The 22,903-nt window shown below is 42.7% G+C and overlaps 1 protein-coding gene across 14 annotated transcripts in view; it reads left to right on the forward strand.

Annotated features, from left to right (window-relative positions):
- The window catches only part of LOC102936148 (probable E3 ubiquitin-protein ligase HERC3), a 113,888-nt gene that overhangs the window by 43,087 nt on the left and 47,898 nt on the right, over positions 1–22,903 (forward strand). For 10 of the 14 annotated variants that reach the window (XR_005225076.2, XR_006290307.1, XR_005225075.2 and 7 more), the window contains 8 exons: positions 282–503; positions 7,152–7,243; positions 8,034–8,164; positions 9,792–9,952; positions 12,083–12,159; positions 15,900–16,024; positions 16,953–17,015; positions 19,234–19,345. Coding sequence is in view for 11 of the 14 variants with exons in the window: in XM_043545133.1 (XP_043401068.1) it covers positions 282–503; positions 7,152–7,243; positions 8,034–8,164; positions 9,792–9,952; positions 12,083–12,159; positions 15,900–16,024; positions 16,953–17,015; positions 19,234–19,345 (983 nt within the window). In the remaining 3 variants the exon portion in view is untranslated. Of the gene's footprint in view, positions 1–281; positions 504–7,151; positions 7,244–8,033; positions 8,165–9,791; positions 9,953–12,082; positions 12,160–15,899; positions 16,025–16,160; positions 16,225–16,952; positions 17,016–19,233; positions 19,346–22,903 lie in introns of those variants that run through there. The other 4 variants (XM_037896856.2, XM_007066645.4, XM_043545136.1 and 1 more) reach the window with 4 other exon arrangements.

Raw genomic sequence — 22,903 nt, forward strand, 5'->3', positions numbered from 1 at the left:
GAACAAGTGCCTTTTTCTATGTGGCAGTGTGTAAGCCATAGTAGTTTTCCACTCTGTTAATCCACGGTCTGTTTTACCATAATATCTGGTGAATCTCCTAAGTCAGTCACACACTTTATTTATTATTTTACCTGGTAGCTCCATAGTGCACATTTTTGTTGCCAGTAGCGTATTGGTCACCTGAAGCCCACAGCACTGTTTCTTATTCAGGCGTAACAGATTTTTTTCCATGTTGGGCAGATTTTACTTACTAACTTCAGTTGTCCGTCTTCATTTTTCAGATGGCCAGTTCTTCACGTGGGGACAGAACAACTATGGCCAGCTGGGCCTGGGTAAAGAATGCCCCTCTCAAACCAGCCCGCAGCGCGTCACATCTCTCGATGGGATCCCCTTGGCTCAGGTTGCTGCCGGCGGAGCTCACAGCTTTGCTCTGTCTCTCTCCGGAGCTGTGTTTGGCTGGGGGAGGAACAACTCAGGACAGCTGGGCTTAAGTGACGAGCAAGGTATTGGAACCTTTAACAATGAAGGATGAGCTGATTGCTGATCATGGCTTTGCTTTTTGTAATAATCCTTCATTCTACCAAGTGGCCTATAGGAGAGAGCATGGAAACGTGATTCCTCCCAAAGGGTCCATGAGCCTTTTATACCATTAATGGAAGGAAACTCTCTGCGGATGTAAATGGGAATTAGCAAGGTCAAAAAGATTGTAGGCAAACATTTCTGGGTGCCTATATTTTGGCACCTAAATCAGTGGTTTCATTGTTTTTGCAGAGGCACTGAGCATATGTAACTCCTGAGGAAGTCAGTGGGCTTCACGGAGGAGCCAAGATCCACCTATGTGGAACAGCCTGCAGGATTAGGGCCCTAGGTTGGTTGAAGCTAGCAACAAGCAGGTATACAATCTACAATGATTAGCAATAGACATTATCACAGTATTGCAAAACTGTTTATTGGTAGTATGTGGCCAATGACTTTTTTTTTTTTTTCTCTCTGACAGCCGTACTAGCCAAAGCTCGTTGTAGCCTAGTCTCCAAACAGTCTGCAGCATGGATTTAGAATCAGTTTTGGAAAAGCAAATGCCATGTCCATCCTGGCCTGGGACACCTTGCTATTGTTGTTAACACATTTTCAACTTGATGTATATATCAGAGGGGTTTTTCTGTGGGTGCAAATGAGCCTGTCAGCATTCTTTAAACGTTTTCTGAGTGGCTTTAACTACTAGATAGGCTATTGATTGTGCAATGCGGGTAAGTTAGAGATGATTCTGTTTTGCCGTGTTTATAAGTGTGTATATATACAGTACATACTGCCTTTTGTAATATGCTGCATTTTCATAATGTAGATTGCAAAATATTATCGATGCATAATACTTATATATGTTGCAAAATAAAGCCATGAAGTTGCACCACATTTCACATACATGTAAGTGGAAGTTACAGGTTTTAGCAGCCCACCTAACTAACACAGACATGTATTTTGAAACTACACAGAAAATGTGCAAAGAATGTTGAAGGTATGACTTGAACCTGCAAAATGCTATATGTGCACGGTCTCATCAGTGCTGGGGAATTCCTGCAGTGTCTAGGCAGGTCAATCCTCCATTCCATATTATTATTTATTAGCATCGTGGTAGCTCCTAGGAACCCCATGGAGCAGGGTTCCTAGAGAATTCCATTGTGCTAAGCGCTATACAGACCCAGAACAAAAAGACAGTTCCTGTCCCAGAGCTTGCCTTCCGTAGCTATTAAGTTTCTCTCTTAACAGTAGTGGTGTGTGATTAATGCTTTATATGGTATCTCCTTTATTTTTGTTCTTTTGAGGAATGGCAGAACACATTTTGAAAAAGTGTGGGGGCGTTTCATGTGTGTTTTTATCAGAGCTAAAACTTTTCTCTCACATAAGTGACTCATCTAAGATTTAGCTGTTGTGAATTATTCTTAATGAACATTAACAGCATGATCTATAGGCATTTGCGAGTGTTTCGCAGCACTAAGTGTTTAAGTGATTTAATGTTCCATCTCTCTGTAACAATCCACAGAAGTGCCATGTCAGGCAACGTGCCCTGAGCCTTGCATCAGAATGGTGGTCATAGGGTGAACAGACAAAGCATTATGGTTCTGTTATAATTCAAATAGAAAAAAAAAAATCTATAGAATGGCACAGGTCTCCCCTCTCCACCTGTTGGATACGTGGGCTAAAGATTTCAAAAATAGGTGCCTAAAGTTAAGCTATAAATAGGTGGCCTGATTTTCAAGAGTGTAGAATGTGAAGCTGCTCCCATTGAAGTCCAACAGCTACCGGACATTCATCTTTTCTTAAAATGCTTGGCCATGGTCATCAGTAGCACATGTGACATTGTTTTGTGTGTTTGTTACGGAGAAGACAGACTTCTACATATTGTCTACAAAAAACTTGGAGAGAGAAGCATCCCATTATCTTCTGCAGAGATTAGTCTCTGCAACTAAAGCAATGACTCTTTCGTAAAAGGTGCCAAAGCAGGAAAGACAAAGCATTTACACACCGTGTCTCCTGAAATACTGGACACTTTCTTTGTGTTCTGCTTGAGATGCCCTGGGCAGGTGATGCCATGGATGTCTCCCATGTGTCCAAATCCTTCCTTCACAAGGTGATTCTTACCAGGGTTTGGTAATAAGTTACCATCTAGTGTTTTGGAAGGCGGCATGAGTGTGAAGGTGGACCTAATTAGGATACCTAATCCTCTGAGTCATGCAAATCAATCCACAGGTACAAGGTGAAAAAAGGGGAGTTATTAGCAATTATTTATAATTATGGTTACTAAGACATAAGAACAGCCATACTGGGTCAGACCAATGGTCTATCTACCCCAGTATCCTGTCTTCTGACAGTGGCCAGTGCCAGATTGAACAGAACAGGGCAATTTTGAGTGATTCATCCCGTTGTCCAGTCTCAGTCAAAGGGACACTTGGAGTATGGGGTTGCCTCTTTGACCAACTTACCTAATTCTTTTTTGAACCCAGTTATACTTTTGGCCTTCACAACATCCCCTGGCAATGCATTCCACAGGTTAACTGTGCGTTGTGTGAAGTACTTCTTCCTTTTCTTTGTTTTAAACCTGCTGCCTATTAATTTCATCAGGTGACCCTTAGTTCTTATGTGGTGTAAAGGGGTAATTATCACTTCCTTATACACTTTGTCTTCAGACCATTTATGGTGGTATAGACCTCTCTCATATGCCACCTTAATCATCTCTTTTCTAAGCTGAACATCCAAGTCTTTTTCATCTCTCTTCATATGGAAGCTGTTCCATACCCCCATTCGTTGTTGTTACCCTTCTCTAAACCCTTTCCAATTCTAAAATACCTGGTTTGAGATGGAGTGACCAGAATTGCATGCAGTATTCAAGGTGTGGGCATCACATACATTCATGTAGTGGCATTATAATATTTTGTGCTTTTATTATGTATACCTTTTCTAATGGTTCCTAACCTTCTGTTAGCTTTTTTGACTGCTGCTGCATATTGAGTGGATGATTTCAGAGAACTATCCACAATGACTCCCAAGATCTCTTGCTTGTGTGGCAACAGCTAATTTAGACCCCATCATTTTGTATGTGTAGTTGGGATTACTTTTTCTAATGTGCATTACTTTGCACTTATCAACTTTGAATTTCATTTGCCATTTTGTCACACAGTTTAGTGAGGTCACTTCGTAACTCTTTTCAATATGCTTTGTATTTAACTACATTGAGTGATTTTATATTTTCTGCAAATTGATCCTTGGGGAAACTCCTTTATTTACCTCTCTCGATTGGGAAAACTGACCATTTATTCCTTCGCTTTGTTTCTTATCTTTTAACCAGTTATTTGATCCATGAGAGGACCTTCCCTCTCATTCCATGGCTCCTTACTTTGCGTAAGAGCCTTTTGTGAGGGTCCTTGTCAAGGCTTTTTGAAATTCCAGATATACTATATGCACGGGATCACTCTTGTCCATGTGCTTGTTGGCAGTCTCAGAGAATTCTAATAGATTGGTGAGGCATGATTTTCCTTTACAAAAGCCATGTTGACTCTTCGCCAACATACTGTGTTTATCTATGTGCCTGATAATTCTGTTCTTTACTATAGTTTCAACCAATTTGCTTGGTACTGAAATTAGGTTTACCAGCCGGTATTTGCCAGGATTGCCTCTGGATCTTTTTTTTATTTAATTAGGCATTACAATAGCGACCTGCAGTCACCTGGTACAGAGGCTGAGTTAAGAAATAGGTTACATACCACAATTAGGAGTTCTGCAATTTCATATCTGAGTTCCTTTAGAACTCTTGGGTGAATACCACCTGGTCTTGGTGACTTATTACTATTTAATATATCAATTTGTTCTAAAACCTCCTGTACTGACACCTTAATCTGGGACAGTTCCTTAGATTTGTCACTTAAAAGGAATGGCTTAGATGTGGGGTTCTCTCCCATATCTTCTGCAGTGAAGACTGATACAAAGAAATCGTTTAACTTGTCTGCAACAGCCTTGTCTTCCTTGAGTGCTCATTTAGCACCTTGATTGTCCTGTGGCTCTACTGACTGGTGGACTTCCTGCTTCTGACGTACTTAAATTTTTTTTTTTGCTGTTAGCTTTTGTATCCTTAGCTCAGCAAATTCTTTCTTGGCCTGCCTTGACTTGCCAGAGTTTGTGCTCCTTTCTATTTTCCTCACTAGGATTTGACTTCCAATTTTTAAAGAATGCCTTTTACCTCTAACCTCCTCTTTTACTTGACTGTTTAGCCATGATGTCATTTTTTTGGTTCTCTTACTGTTTATATAATATATTTGGTGTATACATTTAATTTGTACCTCATGATGTTTTTAAACAGTGTCCGTGCAGTTTTCAGACATTTCACCCTTTTGACCGACTGTTCCTTTTAATTTCCATTTAAGTAGCTTCTTCATTTTTGTGTAGTTTCCCTTTTTGAAGCTAAAAGCTACCGTGGTATGGGTTAATTTGGTATTTTTCTCCCTGCAAGGATGTTAAAATTATTATATTATGATTGCTATTACCAAGTGGTTCAGCTATATTCACCTCTTGGACCAGCTCTTGTGCGCCACTAAATCAGGAATTGCCTCTCCCTTTATGGGTTCCAGGAGAAGCCGTTCCAAGAAACAGTCATTTGTGGTGTCTACAAATTCTATCTGTGCATCTCTTCCTGAGGTGACATGTTCCCAGTCAATATGGGGATATTGAAATCCCCCATTTTATTATGTTTTTTGCCTTTGCAGTCACTGTCACCATCCTGGTCAGGGGGTCAGTAGTATTGTTCGAGCATGGAATTTCTATCCATAGAGATTCTATGGTACGGATTGATTCATTTAAGATTTTTACTTTTGACTCTCTGCTTTCTTTCACATATAGTGCCACTCCCCCACCAGAGCTACCTACTCTGTCATTCCTGTATATTTTGTACCCTGGTATTACCGTGTTCTATTGATACGGCTCCGTGTTGGTCACAGAGGTCACGGAAGTCATGGATACCCTGACTTTTCACGACCTCCGTGACTTCAGCAGGGGCCAGTGTGGCTGACTCCAAGGCCACCCAAGCAGCTGGCTCCGAGGCCAGATGCTCAGGTGGCCCCAGGGTGGCCATACCAGCCCCTGCTAGAGCAGCTCTGCAGACAGCCGCTCTGGCAGCCTTGCAGTCAGCCACACCGGCTGCTGCTGGAGTGGCCCAGGGGCCAGCCTCACCGGCCACTGCTCAAGCAGCCCCAGGCAGCTACCCTTGGGGACTGCACGAGCAGCAGCCGGTGTGGCTGACCCCGGGGCCCACCTGAGCAGTGGTCTCTGGGTGGCCAGTGTAGCCGCTGCCAGCGGAGGTCCCCAAGCAGCTGGAATTGCCGCTTCCCTAGGTGGCCCCTGGCAGTGGTGCCCGGTGCAGTCGCTGCCGGCCGCCCCGAGTGGTGGTCCCCAGGTGGCTGGTGGTCCCCCAGCGGCTGTTCCCAGGCAGCCGGAGTAGCCGCTTCCCCGGGTGACCCCTGGCAGAGGTGCCCAGGTGGCCGGTGCAGCCGCTGCTGGCTGCTCCCAGCAACGAGTGCCGCAGCTGGCCCCAGCCTCCCCCAGCAGCAGCCTCCCGGGGTGACCCCTCTTCCATCAGAGGCCGTCCCCCCCCAGCTTTCTCCCCAACAGCAGCCCCTCCAGATGCCCCCACCCCAGCAGTGGCCCCGGCACCCCCCCGCAGCAACCCCCTTAAGATTTAGTCAGGGGTATTTTTAGTAAAAGTCATGGACAGGTCACGGGCCCGTGAATTTTCTTGTATTGCCCGTGACCTGTCCATGACTTTTACTAAAAATACCCGTGACTAAATCTTAGCCTTACCTATTGATTATCCTCATTCCACCAAGTTTCTGGGATGCCTATTGTGTCACTATCCTCATTTAAAGCCAGACACTCTAGTTTTACCCTCTTAGTATTTAGACTTCTGGTAACCATCTTGAAAGAACAAAGATTAAAACCAGGGCCTCTATCAAATAAAACAAGCAACAATGTATTGGTAGATGGGAAATTGTTACACATGAAAATGCCGTCTTAAAAAAATTCCACTGACCACATTTGAACTGATTTCAGGTACTCTGGCCATCCCAGTAGATACCTTTCTTTTTATCCTTTCACCCTTGTCGGATATTCTCTCCAGGTGAGTCATTTCTTTGTCGCTCCCCGGGGGTTGTCTTTGTCCAGCATCTCTTCTTCTCCAGCTAGAGCTGGGCTGAAACACTCCATCTAACTCCCTGACTCTCTGCCTCTGCCAGTTTGGATGCCAAAGTATCCCTGAGCGTGACTTCGCAAGTTTCTCTTGTGTCCCCTGCAGTGTTATCCTTGAGAATGTCCTCGGTCTGCAGAACTTAACTCTGTCGCACGTGGTCTTCTGGCAATACGTTACCTAGCTGGCTCACCTGCTGACTATGGCTGGATCCCGCTGTGGCCCCTCTTAAACTTTGGAGATGGAAAATGCTATTTAAGCACTTAAGAGTCTGATGTTTTTCGGAGTTGCTCAGCACCTGCAGCTCTTGCTGATGTCAGAGTTGTGGGTGCTCGTCGCCTCTGAAAATCAGGCTACTAGAGTTTTTCAGATACTTCAGCACTTTATCGATGAGTTGCTTCTTTTGCTCCCATTGTCTCTAATGCAGACCGAGAATCTCCTTGCCATGTGAAGCTCTTACGGACTCAGAAGGTCGTCTATATCAGCTGTGGAGAGGAACATACAGCAGTCCTGACAAAGGTAAAGGCACCAATCCAGGAATTCCTTACTAGCTTCTTACTTACTGGGTTTGCTTAGTTTAGCTTTCTGGGTGATAGAAGGAAAGAACTCTGTGGCTTTTAGCACCTCTCTTCTCTCTCCTGGCCCCAGCGTGATTGTCTTTAAGTGTGAAATCTTGTTTTACTTTACTCTAAGATTCATCACTAAACCACGCTCCCTCTACTCTCCCTTCTCTTCTGTAGTGGAGATGTTAACATTTGTTGGTTTGGATTTGGATTGAATTATTTTTTTTATATTCACCCCCCACCCCCTGTACCTTGGCAAGACATCAAAAACACAGTGCATAACAATACAATTCAAACCTGAGCAACTCAGTGGCAGAGCCCACAAAAATACAGCAGCTCATTAGCAAATATCACAGCCTTCTGCCTCCGGTCTCCTCAAAGGGAGTGGACTCCAAAGTTATGGGGCACCAAAGATGCTGATCCAGGAGTGGGGGAAGCTGTCTTAGTCATTTGTGCTATTTGACCATCTGAAAGTAGCTGGGATTGTTAACAGATGTGAAGGATTAGCGTGTGTGGTATAGAAGTACCTAGAGAGAGTTCCAGCAGTTGAGTTGACCATTTTAGTTTTTATAAATGCTTCCCTGGACATTGCACTGTCAGGAATTGTGAAAGCTGCCTTTTCATATACCTCCATACCTAGCACAGTCTCTCTTTGAGCTGGGGAATGGTTGTGAAACAAGACGGAGATATCGGCTACTGGGAAATGGCTCACTAAATGGTGCATGGGCTGTCTGATTTGCTAACAGAGTGGAGGCGTGTTCACGTTTGGTGCGGGTTCCTGTGGGCAGCTTGGCCACGATTCCATGAATGATGAGGTTAACCCCCGGAGGGTTCTGGAGCTGATGGGCACCGAAGTGTCCCAGATCGCTTGTGGCAGGTGAGTGCTTGTGTGGAATGGACGACTCCATCTTGTGGAGGATAGCCCAGATGATTGCCCTTGTATTTTTTCAGGTGCAGATGGAGGGGTTAGATACCTCTCTGCCTTGTAGATCACACTTACAGGTCACTAGGTTATAGCCTCTTGTATGTCTGAATTTTAATGTTCTCTGTAAATGAGATTGTTTCTGATTTCAGCTGTTAATTATGCTATGGCCTAGTGCTGTGTAAGATCCCCCTATGCAAAAAAAAATCCACTGGATCCTAAAGTGTTATTACCATTATACGAGGCACTGGTGAGACCCTCATCTAGAATACTGTGTGTAACCCTGGTCTTCCATGTTTAATAAAGAGGAATTCAAACTGGAACAGGTGCAGAGAAGGGCTACTAGGATGATGATGAGAAGAACAGAGAACCTACCTTATGAGAGGAGACTTAAGGAGGTTGGCTTGTTTAGCCTAAAAACCAAGGCTGAGGGGGGATATGATTGCAGTTTATAAAAACATCAGGGGGGTAAACACCAGGAAAATAGAGGAGTTATTTAAGGGCCAATATTGGCAAAAGAACAAATGGATATAAACTGGCCATCAATATGTTTAGGCTTGGCATTAGATGAAGGTTTCTAGCCATCAGAAGAGTGAAGGTCTGGAACAGCCTTCCAAGGGGAGCAGTAGAGGCAAAAAACCTAACTGGCTTTAAGACTGAGCTTGATGAGTTTATGGAAGGAATGGTGAAATGAGATCGCCTGCAGTGGCATGTGACCCATCCGCCAATGGCCAGAGATGGGACACTAGAAGGGGAGGGCTCTGAGTTACTACAGAGAATTCTTTCCCAGGTGTCTGGCTGGTGGGTCTTGCCCACATGCTCAGGATTTAACTGATCGCCATGTTTGGGGTGAGGAAGGAATTTTTGCCAGGTCAGATTGGCAGAGACCTTGTGGTTTTTCACCTTCCTCTGCAGCGTGGGGCATGGGTCACTTGCTGGTTTGAACCAGAGTACATGGTGGATTCTCTGTAACTTGAAGTCTTTAAATCAAGATTTGAGTAACTCAGCCAGAAATTATGGCCCTATTGAGGAGAGGGTTGGTGGGGTTGGGTGGCCTGCAATGTTCAGGTCGGACTAGATGATCACGATGGTCCCATCTGGCCTGAAAGTCTGAGTCTGTAGCTGCAGTCTCCTCACCCTAATTATTTCCAACCTCGCTCACAGCAAGAGAGTAAGTTAGTAATGCTACATTCTGTAGTAGCCTTGCGATGTGGACAGACCTTTGCAAATGACTAGGCCTACACCAGCAAACTCATTACATTTGAGGGATGGACCCAAGTGTGTTTAGGAGAAAGGTTGAGTGTGTTTTCACACTGTGCTGTGCATAGAGCTCCAGTTGTGTCCCAACTGTCTTAGGTATCCACATCCCTCACGTTAGCATAGGGGATTCTGTCGCACTTTATCATGGCTGAATGCTCCTGTTTTGGTGCAAATCATCAATCTGCTGTTGATGTAAATGGAGCTGTGCTGATTTACTCCAGCTGAGGTGCTGGCCCATAGTTTTCCTGGCTAGTTTTTAGTCTGCTTTTGAAAAAAACATTATTTAAACTTGGCACAAACACTGTAACTGTCTTCATTGCAGACAGCACACTCTAGCCCTTGTGCCTTCTTCAGGACTGATCTATGCATTCGGCTGCGGAACAAAAGGCCAGCTGGGAACTGGACACATATGCAATGTTAAATGCCCATCTCCAGTAAAAGGTCACTGGGTGGCTCACAATGGGCAGTTCTCAGGTAGAGCTGGTAAGTGTTCTGTTTCCGTGTGTGATATGGAGTAGCATATCAAAGAGACAAGCACAGTGTGAAATGAGCTAAAGACATTTTGCATTTGACTTAGGCCTGGTCTACACTAAGGGGAGGGATCGATCTAAGTTGCGCAACTTCAGCTACGTGAATAACGTAGCTGAAGTCAACGTACTTAGATCTACTTACCGCGGTGTCTTCACTGCAGTAGGTTGACCGCTGACGCTCCCCCGTCGACTCCGCCTACGCTTCTCGCTCCGGTGGAGTACTGGAGTCGACGGGAGAGCGCTCGGCAGTCAATTTATCGCATCTTCACTAGACTCGATAAATCGACCACTGCTGGATCGATCGTTCCAGAGCTAAGTGTAGACATGCCCTTAGAGTGGAACTGCAAACAACAAAAAAACATAACTGGGAGGAGCCCTGGGAATTCTCATCTTCTGCCTGGCAGTGCTGAGCCCGAGACTGGGCCACTGGTCCGGTCCGAAATACTGATGAGTCATTCAGTGGCTGACCGCTGGGAAACCATCCCATCGTAATTAGGGAATGAGGACTTTTCTCTCCATAGACATCATACTGGCTTTCTCTATAACGATGTTACAAAATAATTGACAGCTTTTATTTTAAAATTCAAAAGTAGGTGTAGTTTTAGTTGGTAAAACATAAGGTGGGGATTGATCTTTATCATTGCAAAGCCTGATCCAAAACTCACTGAAGTCAGTGGAAAGGTTCCCACTGATTTCAGTTGCCTTTGGGTCAGTCTCCTAGTTCATAAATTTGGCCAAGCGTGTTCCTCTGTTGGAACTAATCTCCTGTTCATCTGAATGGGGTGATGTCATCCAAGTGGTCACAAGTGAACTTTGAAGTCAGCTCATAACATTTGAATCTGTACAAGAACAGCTGGATGTAATTTCAGATTTGATTTCTAAAAATCAAGGTATAAAAACTTTTCCTAACTAAAATGGACCCTGCCCTCTCCCATCTCAGAATACTTACAAGGAGAGTTTATATTCCCCTCATTGCTAGCATTAAAGTAATACCAGGTTTTCTTTATCCCAATTAATATTTCTGGTTTTCAGCTGTTTGTATCAGGATTTTATTTAAATAGAGGCCATCAACTTGAAAATCACATTTCTGTCTGAAAATGACCTATTAAAGCTGCAAATAACATGTAGGATTACAAAAACTGAAAAAGAAGTTAACACAATTGTATTTTTTCCTCTGTTTAAAAGCTTAATTACTCTGTCCATTAAACAGCACTTTGTGTATAGTCAGTTTTACTGGTTTGCCTTGTATAGTCAGTTTTTGTAAATATTATAAATATTAGCAAGGGAGCAGAAAAAATATTAAACATTTTTAAGGACTTTAAAAAATGAACCAATTTAAAAAATTTCAGGTCTCACTGTTTAAAGAGAGCTCTTTACTTGATAAATAGGAGATTCTCATAAATGTGAAAATCAACATGACATTAGGAATCATTAGGACATTAGGAATATTCACAGCTAACACAGTTTGAGACAGTAGTCACAGCTTTGGCCAAGACAACTAGTTTTAAATACCAATATCAGTCTTGTCAGAATTAGACAGACAGTTCTAGCGAACAGGGCCAAACACCTTGGAATGCATACGTTGTGTCACTCATATGCTGATCCTGCACCATTCAGATCGGAGAGTTTTAATCATTGCCTTCAGTGGCAAAAGATACAAAAATATAGGCCCTGATCGTGCAATAGGTTCTGTGCAGGTGATAGGGGCCACCTGTCTGATTCAAGTTGTAGGATCTGGGCCTAAGTTCCTAAATAATCCCTCTCCCCCACAGGCTGTTGGGATGGTCAATTGCATTTAATTGTGACTAATTGCAAATAGATGAGATTTGTAAAGAGTCTCTCTTGCCCTATTCTGCAGTCATGATGTTTCTTTTGTGGTACGAAAGTGGAGTCTTTATGCCCCCTTCTATTTTAAATGGCCAAGCCCTGAGCATCTGCTATCAAGGTGATGAATGCTTTCCGCTCCCATTGACCTCAGTTGGAGTTGAGGGCGCGGAGGGCCTTAGGCAATATAGGTCCATAGTTGAAAGAAGAAGGAAACTTGTGTTGATCTGTAGCACGATTGTATCTCTTTCTTCAATAGATGCCTTTAAATATCACATTGTTAAACACATCTTCTGTGGAGGAGACCGGACATTTGTACTTTGCTCCAAATCTGAGGTAAGCAAAGAATGCTAGTTCTTTTCTCTACAAGAGAGTGTGTGTAGGGGTGGGGAGAGTGTCTCTTCTTACTTTGCTGTTGAATTCACAAAGGTAGCATCAGTTCTGAAAGGAAGAAGGGTTAGTCTGTCTGATTAGAATGATTTAGTTGGGGAATGGTCCTGCTTTGAGCAGGGGGTTGGACTAGATGACCTCCTGAGCAGTGTTTTCCCCAGGAATTGAAATTAGAGGTGGGGGTCAGGACTGATGAGGGGTGAGACTGTGAGGGTGAAGCTGGGTTGTATGGCACCACAGTAAAAACTGAAAAATGTTTCATGACCATTTTATTAGATTTAACTCATGTTTTAAAATCATCACACAAATTAAAGTTGGCTACTTAAGCCTTCTATGAAGCACTACATCTACATCCTTCTTGGTTTCTTGTTATAATTTTGCACATCTCTCTTAATGAACTTCTTGAATGCAATGCGTTCATCTTTGGTGGCTTCTCGTGTGTCCGGTACTTCCATTTCTTCAATTGATATGCTCATTATTTCATTCACATGATCAGGCAGAAGACAACTTGCTTTCAGAACACAAAATTCTATTCAATGATGAAAAAGAATGCTCAACTGTAGCTGTTGTGACTGGGAGTAGCAAGAGATGAATTCCTACTTTTTCATCCCAGGAAACATAGCATAAAGATTGGGTCGAGCGACTAGTGATGAAAAAAAAGAAGTTGAAGTCAAATCTTCATTCATTCGTCGTATGATATTCCATTCTGTGTTCAAATTCTCTATTCTGTCCTGAGCACATGGCATCTCCATTGCTGGTAATGCCTCACTCCACTCAGCTGTCGGTGTTTTATAGGACAGGGATCTGTAAAAGCTACATAGAGGTTGAGTAGAATCTAGAAGATTTTAGATTTTTAAGAATCAAGTCCGTGTACTTTTTCAGTTGTCTTAACAAGCACTTCTTGTCCTCTTCACTGAAGGATTTGGTATAAATGCCTTCATTAGTCAACTTCTAGACTGAAGTCTTTGCTTCTTCCAGTACTTTTTCGGTGGATAGCTCTCTGATCCAAATGTAGCTTTGATTGCTGGACAAAGATCTGCTACTGTTGTAGCAGATGCCTGGATGGTATTGTTTAATGACCCAAGTGGTTTCAACAGTAGACTTACAAGAGAGAGAATGGCAATAGTCTTCTCTGAACGTAGTAGCAAAAGTAATACACCAGCCTCACTACTTAGATCCATTCCATCTTGGTAGATACTTTCCAAAGCCAGTAATAATGGCTGGAGTAATTTTAATACAACAGCCAAGGATCTCTCATGAGAAAGCTAGAGGGTTTTCCCAGGGTGGACTAATTTGAACTTCAGTCCCAATGTATCTTCTATATTTTCCAAGATATTCAGTCTTTTTGGAATCTTGCTGGAAAAAATATAATGAAGACATTAAATTTATAGCTTTTTAAATGTCTTTTGAAGAGTCTGCAGCTCGTACTAGTGCTAGTTGGAGTAGATGGCCTCTGCAGTGTGTATAGGAGAGATTAGGGTTACACTTTTCTCTGAGCAAAGCTTATACTCCACCATGTCTTCCAGAGAAATTTGCAGCTCCGACAAATATACAAGTAGCCATCTGTTTGCGGTCCAATTGACAAGCATTTAACTCTTTTAAGATGTGGGTTGTCACAGATGCAGCCGATGTGTCTTCTATAACTTGAACATCTAGAAATGCAACTACTGGCCTACCACTGACATCAAGATACCGTACGCAGTGACTTAATACTTGATGCCCATTTGCATCGGTGCATTCATCAGCCATGTATGCAAATTTTTTGAATGTGGTGAGAGAGTTTTTCACTTTTTCAACTGTAGAGTCTTTCACTGTTGCATCACATGATTCTAGCCAGTCAGTTAAGTTTCTTGCAGAAAGATAGTGAGCATTTGCTGGTCTTGTTTGGAACCAGTGTTCAACATCAGGATGAACAAGTGACAATGCACTTAACATTAGCCTCCAGTTTGTAGTGTTTGGTATCTCTTGCTTAAATAGAAAATATGATGCCACAGCCATGTTTGTTCTTAACAGCGTCATTAACATTCACCAGTGTTGTTCTTGGTCAGTGGAGACTCAGAGTTCAGAGGTGCTTTCACATGAGTTCACCTCCCAGGTGGGGGGCAAGAAGGCCCCTTGCTCGTTCCTCCAGCCGCTCACTGTTCGCTCTGGCCACTGTTGTTAGTTGTGCCAATGTTCACTCCATCACTCTGTTGCCAGTGGCCCTGTGCCGTCACCTTCTGCTGCCACCTGTCACTGTGACCTCTGTGAGTTGGTCTCTTGAGGTTCCACCCAGCTCTCAGTGATTTCAGCTGAGCTCTCAGTGCGGGAACCTCGCTTCTAGTGCAGACTGGGCCGTCTCTTCCACAGGAACACTGTCCCACAGCGGGTCTAAGCACTTAGACCTGATTATCAATGATTTCAGCTGTAGTGGTCACTTAACAGAACAAAAGACCAACTATGGAGCCTAATCAGCTCTGTCTTTAAACAGTGGAGAGGGCTAGGTCAGATAGTACTTGTCACTCAGGCAGACCATCAAGCAAAACACCTGTCCCCACCCTCTCTCTCGATGCCCTCAATTAGCACAGGCTAAGTACAGTTCTACTGCCCTTTACTCATACAATAAAAATAACATTTCATTACTCTCCCCCCCCCCCCCCCCACAGTCAAGTGATTTATAACCCAATCCCAGCCAAAATCTATCACTTGGGCAACACAGCTCTGTTGGCTGGATACCTAGGTAGATTAGGTATGAATGTAAATACAATCTGGTCGTGAAGCCTTTCCCTCCAGCCCCCAGCTCATCACTAGCTGTCAGGGAGAGCTCATTTAGACTTTGCTTACACATCATGGTTTGACATTATTAGGTTGGCCAACATCACCGACATGAATGCATTGACATTGTCATAAAAAACAACAGCTGCATAAGGAAGCTAGTCTGTGTTCATACTTTTCAAATCTATTATACTTTTTCAGATACACGTATTTTATCATATACTTTATATGCTTTTAAAGTGTATATTAATGTTTCAGTTTCAATTCAGATTTCCAAACAATCACTAAATTGTCAACACTGCATGTAACTAGTTCACAAAACTGAGGGGGAAATTCGGGGGGGGTGTAGGGAAATCCCTGCCTCTGAGGTCCCTTCCAACCCTGATATTCTATGATTAACAGCAGTGCAAACTCTAAAAGAGGGATATTTTTCAGTTGTAGAACAGGGGTCTCTGTTGTGTGGTTTCTGAGCATGATGATGATCTGCCAACATAAGCTCATGATGGAGTTTTGTGACCACTGAATTGAGAGATCTACAGTGGTGATAGGCAGGGGATAGGGAGGCGTTAGGTGACTTTTTTTCCCCCCTCATTTCCTCAGAGATGGGTGCCTTAAAGTGACAAGCATCCTTTTGGAGCTATATAAATCACACAGTCACTGTTATAAAACCAGCCCCTTGAGCCCACCCAATCTATACTTGTCAGTGGTGGCTTTGAAATGGCCTTTGGCACTGTGTAAGAAATCAAATTCTCAATTTTTTTTCTTTTACCTCTTTCCCTTTTTAATTTTGTTTGGGAGTATCTTCTCCTTCGGAGGTGGGGGAGAGATGCCTTTGGGATGGTAAATGATGTGACAGCCCTATTATCAACCCACCCCAAAGAAATGTGTTATGTGTCTTCTCCTTAAATACTGAGATCTGTATCTTCTCACAGAATTCCTTGCCTGCTGACGATTTCCGGACCATAAATCAATTGTGCTACACTTGTTTAATAAATGATGAAACTATAGCCGTTTGGAAACAAAAGCTGTTAGAACGGAACAGCTCTAATTCGGTCAAGTAGGTGTTATTGTATAAGCCACCTTCTTTTTCTTCTTTTTTTTTTTTTTTACAAGCTTTTCTTTAATTGTTTTGTTGGCATCTGTGCTTTAGAACTTAGCAGCATTTTCTAGTTTGGGTCTCGCTCCTATCACAGGGAAAGGCCAGTAGGTGAGAATTCAGCTTTTCGGAAACTGTTCAGATGCAACCCTTTTAAAAAGGTACGTATTTAGGTACATTTCACTACTCATGGTCCACTCTGATTATTGCACAAAGTTTGCTTTGAAAGTGGTAGAGAAATCTAAGGGCCGAACACACACACACACACACACACACACACACACACACACACACTCTCTCTCTTTCTCTCTTTCTCTCTTTCTCTCTTTCTCTCTCTCTTTCTCTCTTTCTCTCTTTCTCTCTTTCTCTCTTTCTCTCTTTCTCTTTCTCTCTCTGAACTTCAGCACCAATTCATAATTTATATCAGGACTCCCAGGTCAGATCTTCCTAGCAAAACCAGGAAGATGTGTCAGAGCTTTCGCAGACCCTAAGCGAAGGGATGGGGGCATTGGATTCGAAAGAAAGAATCTTTTAACACAAGAGTAGAGTTCACAAAAAGAAGCAAGGAATTTTCAACAGTCTGATTTAAAAAAATCCCTTCCCTCTCCAATGTGGGCGGCCTAGGGAAAGCATTGTAAGTGAAAGGAGGTAGTGCCAGCCCATCTCTGCCAAAAACTTGTCATGGGATGTTGAGGAAGTCACTAAACCTCTGTGCCCTGCAGTCTCCCCACTTATAATACAGGGGTGGTTATGATAATACTTTTGCATACAAGGGATAGAAGGGAGACCACTAGACTTGTTGGTAAAAGAGCAAATGAGATATGCAGAAGTGTAGCATGACATCTGTTCATACTAGCACCCCTCTTTCCTTTTGTCTTCCCCCTCCAAGCAGTGAAGTTGTACAGATATTGTCGTCGTCTGCCTGTTGGAATGGAAGCTTCCTGGAGAAGAAGTAAGTAGCCAAATGGGGTCAAGAATCATGACTTTCTTGTGCTTGCTGTCCTGTAGAGACAAGATAGGAGTCACCTACTTTACTCACTGCTGCAGTGGGCCATGAGACAAAAGAACTTGTGATCAGGCAGAGAGTGGTGGGACAGAGAGTGATGACTGGATAGATATAGTCAAGAGGTTTAGGGGAAGATTCGTGACTTGCTGGTAAAGGAAGATGAATTGCTTAAAAAAAAGACTTGTGCGTTTGTTATTAGTCGGTGTGTCTGTTTCTATTGAGGGATCAGAGTGAAACTCACCAGACTTGAATTGCTTTATTAAATGTTGCTTAAACGACTTAAAGACATTGGGGTGGCCCTGTGGGTAGTTATGATTATTTTTTATCTGAGGAAATAGTCATCAAAACAATATACTCTACCCCAATACTCCAACTCTCTCCTTTAAAGTGAAGTGAAAATGACAGTAGGTATATGGGCTGGGTGAGACTGCCATTTACAGTGCAATAACAGAGAAGGTTTGGGGATGATAGCAAACTAGGCCCAAGCTCTCAACATGTCACTATTGGGAAATACGTGCTCTTGTGGTGGAACTGCTTGAATACAGGTGCGGCCCTGTAAGAATGAGGCAGTAATTCCAATTTGGTGATGTCATCCTTGGAAAGTTTTGAGCTTCTTGTTTTTACCCAAGTGACCTATAGAAAGTGAGATAATTCGAAGGAAGGTGACAAAGATGGGTAAAGGATTAGAGAGCGTGACCAATGGGAGGAGGCTACAGGAAGTGAATATGCACAGCTCAGTGGAAAGAGCAGGGTGGGTTGGGAAGGGTTTGGGTTGTGACTACTGTGTCTATAAATTGTTGGGAGGTAATAGAATAAGATGAGGTTAAGGAGTTTTTTTATGGGGACATGATGAGTCATGGCCTGCAATTAGGTGAAGGAAGACTTGTTAAACCGGGCAGACTTTTCCAAGAGCAGCTCAGACAGGAAAGAAAAACACCTTTTGTTCTTCCTATCTTCCTATCACACCTATCCAGTGGTGTGAAGCCTTCAGCTCAGACCCTCTGAGAAGGCAACAGACAGTCATTTCAGGGGTATTTTGGTGTAAATTCAGTTTTTATTTAAAATATTCTATTTTTTTTAACTTTAAATGCTTCTATTTACTAACCCTAGAACCTCATTTGAATGGGGAAGATAAGCGGGGTACAGGTGAGAGCATGTAGCGTTGTTCAGGCCTAAGGCTGGCTAGTTCCCACAGTGCTCTGGGGAAATACTTGGTGCTGGTGCTTGGGATCTGTGGAGTTGTGGAAATTGCCTTTTAACTGCCATCTGCAAGTTGTACAGGCTTTTTTACCTGCGTAGAGTTGTGCTGTAGACATCTGATACAAACCATTAAACCTGTTCCAGATGCAGGGTCAGATCACTTACTAGGTGCATTGCATGAAGCTCCAGGGCCTAGTCAAATGGTTAGACTGCTTGTCCTCTGCAAGCTTGACGTCTGTCTCTTCAACTTCGGCAATTCCAAGTGAGATGCAGCCTTTTGCATTCAAAGATGTCTGTCAGGCCGAAAAAGAAAAGGATTTGTGGCTTGATCCAACACCAGCTGAAGGCCATGGAAAGACTCCTCTTAACTGTATTGGGGGTTAGATTGGGTCCTTGATTAGTTGGAGGGCTAGAAGATTTTAGGGTGAGGTTGTCAGAGGAGGGTAAGAGAGTTAGCCCATAGGAATTGGGGGTTTAGCTCGCTTAAGCTACTTTGAAAAGCCCAGCCTCATCTCCTTTGAAAACCATTCCATGTTCTACTGTGTGGCCCTAACCACAGTCAACATCTTTGTCTGCCCTCTCCTGAAAAAAAACAAAACAAAAAAACCTTGAGTACCCAGGGGAAAATCAAAGGGGCTCTTGCCACATTTAGCAGGACTGCCGTTTTGCAAGCTTAGGTCCCAATCCCGCAACTGGATCTGTGTGGGCAGACCCTTTGGACTGTGTGCAATCCCACTAAGATCAGTGGATTCAGTGCAGGGCTCTGGTTCCCAAATTAGGACCCATAGAGAGTACAATAAAAGGAATAGTCTATCTTGCACTATTGTATTTAGCCAAAGATTCCAGGTTTTCTAAGTCTTGTTATCTCTCTGTCTATAGACCCGTTCCCCATTGGTGCACTTTCCCTGTGTATCTTGTATCTTTCCTATATTCATGTCTGTCTGGGGCTTGTTTTTTGTTTTAGAATCGATGAACATTTTAAAACCAGCCCCAAAATCCCTGGAATTGACCTGAATTCCACCAGAGTGCTGTTTGAGAAGCTAATGAACTCTCAGCATTCCATCCTGCTAGACCAGGTATAAAGGTGTTGTATAAGTATTTTAAAAATAACTGTTTCATAGTGTTGTCAGAGGGGTTTTTTCCGTGTGTGTGTGTGTGTGTGTGTGTGTGTGTGTGAATTTTTAAAATGTTAAGCAGTTTTTATTGAAAGCTACAGGGGCTAGATCCTAAACTAGTGTAAATCAGCATAGCTCTAATAATCTCAGTGGAGCTACACTGATTTTCGTTAGGTGACAATCTGGCCCTGGACTTGTTTTTAAAAAGTGTTTGCAATTAAGTGCGTGTGCAGTATGCAGAGTAGATGCTTGCTAATCCCCTCCACCTGTAAATTCAGCTCTCTGTGAACGTCTTAGGAAAGATTTAATAATAGAGTGCTGTAACTAGGACTTCACAAAACGTTTACTAGGACACTGTGAAATGTCACATAGAAATTAAACTGCGCAAGTACATCTTGTGATGCAGAATTTTAGTTTTGCATGCATCTGTATTTGGCTACTCATTGCTTTACAAAATTCAGTCTATCACAGTGGGTCTCTGCCATTAATGCAAAGTAGGACCTTCAGCTGGTGCGGCGACGTCAGTGGACCTAAATTGATTTACACCAAGTGAGGATCTGGCCCATAGTCTTTTAAATAACTACTGAAGATGCTCTGGTGAGAAATATTAACGTTTTTCTGTAACTTTGTCAGACTTTCAGGAGTTGTAGAGTAACTGCACTTCTTAGAGGTCTGTTCTACCACTGATGTTAATGGGAGATGGAGTTGTATGTGCTTGCGGAGGAAATGAGACCCCTTTAGATACAAGTATATGGTTTACACCAGTGACTCCATTGACTTTAGTGCAGCTATTCTGATTCACAGTGGTGTAAGCAAGAGGCAATATACTCTCTAGTGCAGCATTAGTTAATGATGGATGGATTTGTTTTCTAAGACCTTTAGGAGATATGGTCCTTTTTAAAGCCCCCTGAAATACATTTGTGTCACTTATGGACGCAGATGTTTACCACTCTTCTAGCTATTATCATGATGATAGAGTGAAAGCGCTGCTGGAATTTTCATTATAACCTATTTTCTGGGCTTTATAAATGGCCTGTTTAAAAGAGAGATTTTTTTCTCTGAGCTAAATTTAATAGCGATGCATGTTAATTAAAAATTGAAAAATAGCTTTTAGAATTAACAGAATAATAGATCTTAATATGCCTGAAGTATTTAAAGCCGTCTTAAGTTAGCCAATTGCCTTGTCTGTTAGATTTTTGTCATCTTGCACCTCAGTCTCAACCTGCCTTTTTAGTCCTCGGTTTCCCCAGAGCAGAGACCACCTAAGTGTATTGAATTGTATAGTAATGTTGTGGGTAACATGACTCATAGTATCCTTGTTGCATGCAGAGTGGATCCCATTTACAATGGATTCCAGTATAATGAAACTCCTTTTGTTATAGGCAGCACAGGTACCGGTACCTATAGTTAAGGCTGCCCTATACTTCCAGTTATAAGACCTTGCTTTCAGCTGCTTGTAACATTGCTAAATTTAAACCTCAAGCTGAAATTTTCCAGGCTGGCTGTCCACTTCAGGCTGACTTTTCTGAGAACGTTTCAGCTAGAATTCCTTATCCGTTTCCCAGAATGAGTTTAGGGAAAAATACAGTGTTTTGGCCATGTTAAAAAATTATTCTTGCAACCATTCCATTGAGATGCTTTAGTGCCTCAATGCTTTAAAGCAAGGACTTGATATTTGGCAAGGGGGTTGACTGGGTGTCAGAGATGAGCCCTCTGCCCTCCCTGTGAAAATCTACCCAATTTATAAACCCCTGAAAAAAAATCTGAGTTTGCACATGCTCAATAGAGACTTGTTAGAATTTGGCAGCTAAATTCTCTAAAGATTCCATCTGCACTGAGTATGTTCTCACAGCTCCTACGTGCCAACCAGACTGCACATGCACCATCCCCAGGGAGTGATTGACCATGCTGTGAACCGACTCAAAATGCAGAGGGTTAAGGAACGGGGAAACGAGGTGCAGGGCAGAGGGACAGGAGCAGAAGACGGGGGAAAGGGGAGGGGAGGCAGTAGCAACAAGTGGGGGAAGAGGGGCATTTCCTAACTAGAGTGCTTGACTCTGCAACCTTAATGTTCTTTTAATGTATTTTTGGATACAGTAGGTGAAATGGAATGACAGTTCTCCATTATTGCATTACACTGCAGCCTTTAGGTTTCCGTACAGTGATCCTATAGTCTTTGTATGGGTTAAAAATGAATGCATTTTAGGAGGATACTGCTATCTACTCACCACCTAGCAAATACTGTATTTCAACAGAGCCAAATATAGGAGGGTTTTTTGGAGAGGGGAGTGTGACATTGCTCACGTAAACCCCCAAAACTATAATAATAAAGTGTAACAAAAGATGAATAGAAAGAATAGAAACTCAGGTCTGCAATAAGGATTTTTAGTATCAGTGTCAGATTTAAGTGTACAAAAGCTTAAACAATGGATTAAATTACTGTCACTTTACCTTTTGCCTCCTGCTGCCCTTCACTCCCAGAGTCCACCCTGCAGGGAGAGAGAACAGATGGGAATGTCAGCCTGGATTTTCAGCCTTCACAAAGTACTTCCTTGCTTTAGTGGGTTATTTTCAGACCCTTAATCGTACTGACACTTACGCAGCAGAGTACAAAAGAGCTGGTAATGAGACAAATGTGCCAGGTATTGTGAGCACATGTGATGCGCACAGCATGGTCTTAGGTGAGCACTGAGCCAGCCTTTTATTGTTCTTCAATTTTTAAACTAAGAGAGAGGGAAATCCGATTGCTGCAGAGGAACATGTGGTTCAGACAGAGACTTCTCTCAGAGGAGAGTCTATTGATAGAGATTCTCTAGGTTTTAGTCAGGAGGAGAGGATGGAAAAGGATAAAGTATGGGCCAGATCAGACAAGAAACATTCACATAAAAAAGAATCTGACACATCAGAAAAGGGCAGACAGATAAACAGCGACAAGTTTTTAAAGTGCTTGTACACAAATGTTAGAAGTCTAAATAATAAGATGGGTGAACTAGAGTGCCTCGTGTTAAAGGAGGATATTGATATAATAGGCATCACAGAAACTTGGTGGAGTGAGGACAATCAATGGGACACAATCATTCTGGGGTATAAAATATATCAGAAGGACAGAACAGGTCGTGCGGGTGGGGGAGTGGCACTATATGTGAAAGAAACTGTAGAATCAAATGAAATAAAAATCTTAAATTAATCCACATGTTCCATAGAATCTCTATGGATAGTAATTCCATGCTCTAATAAGAATATAACAGTAGGGATTATTATCGACCACCTGACCAGGACAGTGATAGTGACAATTAAATGCTAAGGGAGATGAGAGAGGCTGTCAAAATAAAGAACTCAATAATAGTGCGGGATTTCAGTTATCCCCAGATTGATTGGGTACATGTCACCTCAGGATGAAATGCAGAGACAAAATTTCTTGATACTTTAAATGCTTGCTTCTTGGAGCAGCTAGTACAGGAACCCACAAGGGCAAGGCAACTCTCGATTTAGTCCTGAGTGGAGCGCAGGATCTGGTCC

The sequence above is a fragment of the Chelonia mydas genome, chromosome 4, assembly GCF_015237465.2.
Source record: "Chelonia mydas isolate rCheMyd1 chromosome 4, rCheMyd1.pri.v2, whole genome shotgun sequence".
NCBI classification, from domain to species: domain Eukaryota; kingdom Metazoa; phylum Chordata; order Testudines; family Cheloniidae; genus Chelonia; species Chelonia mydas.